The sequence below is a fragment of the Pollicipes pollicipes genome, unplaced genomic scaffold (assembly GCF_011947565.3).
Source record: "Pollicipes pollicipes isolate AB1234 unplaced genomic scaffold, Ppol_2.1 Scaffold_6686;HRSCAF=7923_pilon_pilon_pilon, whole genome shotgun sequence".
Lineage (NCBI taxonomy): Eukaryota > Metazoa > Arthropoda > Thecostraca > Pollicipedomorpha > Pollicipedidae > Pollicipes > Pollicipes pollicipes.
The window spans coordinates 32286005-32294630 of NW_023596921.1; the positions used below are offsets into that span (position 1 = coordinate 32286005).

The 8626-nt window shown below is 49.6% G+C and overlaps 1 protein-coding gene across 1 annotated transcript in view; it reads left to right on the top strand.

The window, feature by feature from the left end:
• Positions 1-358: 358 nt before the first annotated feature.
• Positions 359-8626, top strand: part of LOC119108192 (glucose-6-phosphate 1-dehydrogenase) — a 19788-nt gene continuing 11520 nt past the window's right edge. Inside the window, exons 1-4 of the mRNA XM_037231768.1 lie at positions 359-414; positions 5820-5959; positions 7780-7915; positions 8291-8510. Of these exons, the coding sequence (XP_037087663.1) occupies positions 5891-5959; positions 7780-7915; positions 8291-8510 (425 nt within the window). The 5' untranslated portion in view covers positions 359-414; positions 5820-5890. The remainder of the gene's footprint in view (positions 415-5819; positions 5960-7779; positions 7916-8290; positions 8511-8626) is intronic.

The window sequence follows — 8626 nt, forward strand, 5'->3', positions numbered from 1 at the left end:
TGGGCTGAACACAGGCGCATTTGCTTCGATCAATTTGCGCATTACTTCAGACGAATTCGTTTCTGCTAGGATAGTACGAGCGTTCACTTATCTAACTCTTGTGCAATCTTTCCGATGTGCAGTGTTAAGCTTCGGAGGTCTGGCCTTCACAGCCTTGCACCATGACCAGCATTCATGGATCAGGCTATTGTTTCAAGACTGGTGAGTTAAGCCCTGTGACGCGATAAGTCATCTCGCACATGGTCTGCTTCATAAACAAACATAGATAAACAGTAGATACCCATCGCGCCTAGTCTATTTACGTCTGGATATATGCCAAGCGCCCATGCGCCCCGTCAGACTTCTCCCGGCCGGACGACGCCACACCGGCTCCGACCGCGCCGGACCGTCGACGCCGACGCTGCGACCTCGACGGTAAGCAGGCCGGGCCACTGGCCTGAATAGAAACCCGCGTCAACCCTGCACTGTTTCGCTCTTTCCTGACGCCCAGAACTCAGAATGTGTTAGCAATTATTCTGTGGCTCCAGGCGCTCCGACCAAGGTCCACCGTCCAATTCTTAGTGTCGAATATGAAGGACGTGAACACAACGGTGTGATGATATGACTGGCCATGGGATAAACTGGTCGCGTGTGACATCACATAGAGTGGTCGCGTTCTGACAGCACACGCCGATGTCCAGACTAACCTTCCTAACGTCGGGGCCACACATATAGGTGCCAGGACCGGATATGTTGATTCCGGTGCCCGGGAGATCCCTGTTCTGAAATAAGCAGTCTGGCGTCCAGACTAAACGCGTTGATGTCCAAAATAAACTGACGTTGAGCATAGATGTGCTACTGCAGGAGCTAAACATACTGATGCAGGATAATGTAAGTCCGGTTGCAACCGATTGCAGTGCATAATTTCTATATAAGACCAGAAATGTATTAGAAATGCCACCATGTGCTCTAGTTTAATTCCACGAAACATTTCACACATAGTTACTGGAGTTAACGTGGCACTGGCACAACGATAGTAAACGTATTGCGGGATTGAATGGGAGTCATATGTAATACTTGCGCAATAACCTGTCAATGGACTGCGACCTGCATTTCACTGACGGTGTGTATTGGCCGTTCGCAAGCAGCTCGTCATATTCCAAAGGGAACTGTTAAAAAAATCCGGTGCCGGCTTGGGCTTGAACCAACGACCTCCACCATATAAATACAGCACGTCGCCAACTGCGCAACTAAGACTGAAAGGCACGTTTCGTGAATTCAGAAAGCTCACGGCGTACCGTGCGGGAAAACCCTGGCATGGCGAGGCACCTTGGTTCCCCTAGGTATAGATCGGTCCGTAGGTCGGTGTATGGCGATAAAGCAATCTTTCTTGTGGCGCTGGGTCCATTAAAATCGGTTAGGTATTGGCGATAGTCAGCTTCCTAGAAGCACACTTTGAACCCATGAAACCCGTCGGCTGGCAGGAGAAGTATGCCAAGTAGCGGTTGTACTGCCAAGACACTTTGCTGGGCTCCGATGCTGATGTGCCTTGGGGATGATGACGGGACTGGGCTGATCGATGTTAAGATTGAGCAGCATGATGTTGACACGAGGCAGGATCATGCAGAGATGGACAAAGTGGAGGCAACAAACGTAGAAAGAGGATGAGGAAGAAGAGAAGACGATGTGTGAAGTGAATGCAGAGAGAATGCGAGAAATGGATGCAAATATGTGGATAAGGAAAGCAGGATGTGGGGTACGGACAGGATGATGTGCGAAACGTGCAGTGTCATGTTGGACCTAAAGCGACTGATGTGAACTCGACGGACCGACCACAGAAGACAGGTTTTCGTGAAGTCCACGGCAAGGCTCGTCACGGAAAGAACGATTGCATATTTTGGGACAATCGTGGGGATCTTGTACTGACGCCTGACGGGTCCTGACGTCATGTCCAGGAACATCACCCAAGTAATTGAGGGCAAGAAGTCCACACAGAGAGTTGTATCTTGAGGCCAGCCCCAACGAGTTAAACGAGTATTTTGTGGGGATGGGCCTCCGTGTTGCTGATGAGGTTTGAGCCAGGAGGGCCCCATGTGCTTCCATGCCGTCTGCCCAGGGTTGACACCTGTGCTCTTTATCTAAAGCCCATGACTAGCGACTCTCTCCGTCCCGTACTCTTCTATGCAAATTCAGGAGCTTGTGTGGTTGACGATATTTGTATTAGGTGACCAAGATTTGTTTTGAAATCATACGTCACGTTATCTCTCTCATTCTCAACACCTGCCTCACATCCTGCGAATAACCCGACCCCTGGAAACATTCTATAGTACATCCCATTTACAAGTCTGGAGGCCCATCAGATGATTCGAACAATATTCGGACATCTGGTTCCGCTCCCACTGTCCAAGTGCAGATATTGGTAAAACGGAATTTATAGTCCGTGGCTCCCGTTAAAATCACCGAGGCGGGGCTCCCATTACTGCTGGGTTCCGCGAGGACGCAGGCCTTGAGTAAGGACGCAGTGACTTGTGACGGTGCATTGCGTGAAGAGCCAAAGACCTCACCTGGCCTCACGTACCTGACGCGTGATGAAAAAAAAGCAATGGTGCCCTCGTCGGGCTATCCCACGTGCATAATCCGATCCTGCTTATGTTTATGCCTACCTTGATTAACGCCTTGGTCCCCTCGCACGTTCGCTATTGCCTTCCCGTCTGCGGCAACATATCGGAGAAAAACACGCAGCGCCTCCGAAATATCCTAAACTCTGCAGCTGCACGTTGCCTCCGGCCGTCGCAAATTTGACCATATCTCGGTTGTGGGGGAGTGGTCTGGCCTACTCCAGTCAGCTCTGCCAACAACACTATTGAGTTGCCTCACTATGTGTCACACACACACACACACACACACACACACACACACGCACACACACACACACACACCACCACACACACAACACACACACACACACACACACACACAACACACACACACACACAACACAACACACACACACACACACCACACACACACACACACACACCACACACACACAACACACACACAACACACACACACACACACACCACAACACACACACACACACACAGTACTGTGTCACCGGCAAACTGCAAGCTCTTGCCCCTCCCCCCCCCCCCCCCCAGATACAGGACAACGTTTCTCTTCGATCACGCTCTACCCATCGCATCACTGATCTAGCACTTCCGCGCGTGGCAACGGAGGCGGGTAGGTGGCGCCTCCTGTACAATGTAGAACAACTCTACATCGCTTTGCCTCACCATGTCACTCGTGTCTTTTAAGTGTGAGCTTTTAGCTGAAAATTGATGAATGTGTGTGTGTGTGTGTGTGTGTGTGTGTGTGTGTGTGTGTGTGTGGTGTGTGTGTGTGTGTTGTGTGTGTGTGTGTGTGTGTTTGTGTGTGTGTGTGTGTGTGTGTGCGTGTGTATGTGTACTTAAGGTGCGTTTTGTATGTGCGCCTTTGACGCACCACTGTGCGGTCGTTGCCACGAGTGTTCTTTTTAACATGTCTCTTCTCTTAGTTTTATCGACTTGACACTCAGAATCATTGGTTTATGTTGTAGAGTGTTTTTAAACCCCAATACATACTGCCATACTCTCAAACTATGTGTAATAGCCAGCCATTACTTCAGCCTATGATTAGTTTGCGACCCACCACGTAATTGTACCTTTGCTCTATTAAATTGGCATGCTTGTGTTCGCTGGAAGTTCAAGCGAAGTGTGAATGAATGACAGTCATTATGGAAGGGACAAAATGTCTCATATTTGACCCTACGTACGCAACACAATACACGGTGTCGAGTGGTGCCATTGCATCTGTACGTGCGCATCATCACGGCACACAGCACGCATGTCATGACGCCCGTGAGTCAGCATCTTCCGCATAACCCCCAGGTCCACTTTGTCACCTTCCGCTTGATCCTGTTGACTAGTCGGGTCTTGCTGCTAACTGTCAAGTTTCGCGCGCATACCAGCTGCTTGAGGATGCTCCACATTGATCCGACGGGTTAATCATCGCACCACACGATGTTGGGTATATTTGGAGGGCTGCCTTCCTTTGCGATGTAGGGGATCTCATGGTTGTCCATGTGTGTGGACGGTATCTCGTTTGGTAGTGCGAGTTGGCCAGCACTGGCCAGAGCATCTAATCTTTCTCGGAGTAGTGCACGTCCAGGAATGGCTTTAAGTGACGTTTCACACACTGCTTCAGGTACATTTCGCGGTTCATGCGGCCGTTCTCCATAAAGAGGGCCTGATAGATAACCTTGCGTTGATCCCAACCCTCCCCATGGTACAATGTGCGACACTTGGTTACCGAATTGCTTCACGTCATAGAAATATTTTCAGAGTGCGCCTGTTCTTGCCTTATCAGAGCCTATACGGTCTTGCCATCCGTGTAGAATTCGCGGACTCTGAAGCTATTCAGAGCCTTTGAGAAACCGTGGGAGGCCTTCGTTATCCATCATAATGCTATCCTACCTCACGCATTTAGAAGTCCAGGTCGAGCATCCTGCATCTTCTCTTTATCTTATAATTTGGCTTCTTTGCCCCTAGTGACGCCGGATGGTGGGCGTTAACTCTCTTGTATTATGACAGGCAACACTCGCTGAATGACGATCCACATAATACATGTGAGACTTGGAGATCTGTGATAGGTACCTCCGCCTACATTGGACAGTTCAGCTCTGTTCTTCAGCTCTCGCTTTGGTTTTATGAGGTCTGTATTTCGTCTTCTTAACGGGTTTCGATTACCTCCAGGGTTTTTTATTACTGTCTGACCGTTCTCTTCTTTGTAGCATCATATATCATTTAGCCCTCGGAGAGAATCTTCAAAAACATAGTATTGCAAGCAGTGAGCGTCTTCCCCCTTCCTTGTGTCGCTCATGAGATTGAGCAACTCTCTCAGCGTGGCTCATTCTTCCGTTTGCAATAACTGCAAGTTTATGTTTCTAACAAAGGTTTGGAACCAATAAGAATCAAATTGTACGTATCTTTAAGCCACGACCAAAATTACGTGCCGTACCGTTCATACATGAGCAACATTTATAATGAGCCCATGTCGCAGTTCTGCGGGGCACACGGGTGTTACCGGTGCATGGCTGTATCCTCCAGGTGTGAAGCTGTCATCTCGGCGCAGTCACCCCGGTCTCATCACTCAACTGTGTCTCCGTCCAGCGCCCGTCCCGAGCGAAATACGCCACGTCATGCTGACAGGCGCGATGGCAGTAAAACAGCGGCGTGCGTCCGCCTGGCCGAGCTGTATATTTTTCGGACATGACCTCGGCCGCTCCCTATGACGTGACGGCTCGGTGGGCTTGCGTGAGCGTGATGAAGTGGATGATAAAATTGTAGCAGGCGTAAAGACACCAATTATGTTATTATGGCAAAAAATGAAGACACTGGATGAATTAGAGCTTGGGTCACAACTTTGCACGCATGTAACTAAACATGATCCCGTGGGCTTAATTACATGAGCATGCTTAGCTGTTAGAATGTTCATTCTAATGAAAAATGTTAGCTATTACCATCTCAAATATCCATGACTTCCATATTTCTTTCCTAGAACATCAGAACGTCATCCAGTGGAGAACCATCTCCTATGTCGCGTAACATCTCAAAAGTAATTGAAAGCCACCAATGCATTCACAGAATATCGGAGCTGGTCTACTAGTTTGTGAGATAATTCTGCATCGGCAGGTTTCCACCACACTTCATTTTAACCACCGACTATTAACACCTAGACAACATGTGCATGGCCAGTCAGATCTCATGAATTCACTACCTAATCCTCAAATTTTCTTCCAGTTTGGATCGAGCTGAGGCCTTCGCGTGATATCTGACCTGACCGCCGCCGTTCTGCGGCGACCTGGCACGGTATGGTGGCGACATCTGCGAGCGATGCGGGCAACCACGATGAGCTGAAGGGTGGGCGGCTGCTGCGCCAGGTGCGCTCACGACGTTTGATGTGTGTGATGAGCTTATGATCTGTGGCGGATCAGGCTGTCGTAGATCACATCAAAATGACATCACAATGTTACCAATGATGAGGTTATTGTTTGAGTGCCCACGTTTTAACGCATGGGCATAGCAGAAAATCTCAGTATGCGTACTGGTGTTATATCCCGGCCAGGATGCTCGTTTGACATCATAGCACCAAACATTTCTGACCGCTGGATGATTAATCGTCTGAATTGACCGTCACGTTACGCACGTCATGTCACGAGCACATCACGGCAGCGATCGTCATGATAGACCGATTGTCAGTCCTGCAAGGATCTAATCTATCTTGTGCACTGCAGCTTCCTTGTAGCACGCGCCAGGGTGGCCAGCTAGATACCCTTCGCTCGGGTGTGGGGGGAGGGGATCAATTTGACCCCCCCCCCTGAGACCTCGGGAACTAAAAGAGCTAGAGACACTAAATTTACGGGGTGTGTTGACCTGTAAGTGAACTCACTTGGGCCAAAGCTTCGGGTTCCTAGGTCATGACCTTCGGGTCAAAAAAGATCAAACTAGGCCAAGTTCCGGGTTCGTCTCCCAAGTGCTCCCAGAGCCTAGATAACCGTTTCTAAGCAAAAGGTCACACTCTCATTCAAGGTTAGTGACCTTGTTTGACCTTTTGAAGGTCAAGGCGATCAAAATCATACAAGATTGCTTTGAATTTTGCATTTGACCAAGCGACAAAGGTTACGCTAGGCAGTATGTTCCTAAAACAAAATGTTAACCTGGGTCATTTTAGGTCAATAACCTATTCTGACCTCTAAGAAATCCATGGAAGATGTATAATGCGGGTCCTGCTGTCAATCAACTCGAAATGAGCGCCAAACTATCCCATACGCAAGCCCGGACTAACAAAGCAGTTTGGTTTTGGCCCTGGTGGGACCTTTATTCCTGACCTTAGATCAACGCAATTTGCTCATCCAATAGTTGTGTCGCCTCAGAAAGCTTCTAAGAGGATGTATGGCTTCTGTGTAACCCTCCGTTGTTGGATCATGTTTAAGGATTCCCTAGAAATTGCCTTCGCTGCTGAAACCATGATCTGACTTTGACCTACCATAGATCAGCAACTTACAATGGTGCATCTCAATTGATGACGCCAAACGATCCGCTATACAATTGTCTACCAGTGTGCAAAATTTGGCGCGCCTAGGCTGCGTCGTTCGGAAACCATTTAGAATCACCTTCGGTTAGGTCAATTTGAGCCCCCACCCCGAGCGCTTTGTTAACCTTCCGATCATTCAAGGGTTGGATTGCCCGCAGACTTTGATCTAAAAAAGTTCCGGGCCGCCCAAGAAACCTGGCCATATGTAGGCTGCTGCAGTGAAAAGGATATCCTTCCATTTGGACGCACATGCGTATGGATCGGAAGCTTCATGGTGCCCAGCCGCTTTTGATTTGGTATTTATACGACAAGAGCCTTGGACCGCGTCTCGACTTATAAACATTTGGGGATCAATGGCCCTGTCTGAGTTCATTGTGCACATTTCCGATTGTCTGACTGTATGAACTGCCGCGGACTGTTTGTTTCAAGGCGTCCCTGGAAGTCAAGGGGCCGTGAGCTGGGAGCGAGAGCTCACTGCGCGCACTTGACGCATGCTCGGTCCTTCATGAGGCCTTGACAATCTTGACAATCAAATCCTTGACAACCATTTGGCGACTTAATGTGGCTTGTTTTCTTCTGCACCGGCAGCGCGTAGTTCGTGATGGATCATACTCGAGAGGAAGAGCGTGTTTACCGTCGACGCTTCGTTATGCCCGTTGCCAACAGGTCTTGATCGGGGTCACAGTGGCTTCGTTCAGCGGGTGCCAGGGAGCACACACGACCGTGCCGGCCGTCCTGCTGCCGCAGCTGATGACGAACGGGTCGGACATACCTCTCACAATGCAGCAAGGAACCTGGTTTGGTGCGTATCGTGGGCAGCGAGGGGCGAGGAGTGTTGTGCTGCACGCGAACTCGAAAAGTCAGCATTGCCACGCGTGCTTTGAGCATCGCTTGCACCCTGTCAGTGTCGCGATGCAGTTCTGAAAGCCAGCGAAAAGCTGGGGAAGAGCATTGTATATATTTTCACCACTCCGCCGTCATCTTCCAATTTCACATGCAAAGCGGTGCTCTGAATGCGCAGGGCACGTGGCTTTGAATTGAAAAAGTTGGTGGTCGGTGTGGTCACCAGTACCGCGCTCAGCAAATTAGCGTTACAGCGAGCGAGCGAGCGAGCGCACGTTTATGTGTGACAGCCAGTGCACATCTTTTAGTAAAACGCTGCGACTTTTTATTTCAGCCAGCATGCACTCCTTGTCGGCGCTGGCCGGCTCCGCGCTGGCCGGTGTTCTGGTCCACCACCTCGGTCCGCGGCGGGTGCTGCAGCTGCAGGCGCTACCCTGCATCGCCGGCTGGCTGCTCATGGCACTAGCCTACAACTTCCCCATGCTGATGGTGGCCCGGTGCTTGATAGGCTCGTCTTGTGGTGTAGCCATGAGCGCCGTACAGGTGAACCGGCGGTGACTATGCATAACACGATTATTTACTACAATATATATATATATATATATATATATATATATCGTATGTGGCGTGTGTGTATAACTGTGCAATTATAACCGTCTAGAGAAGGACA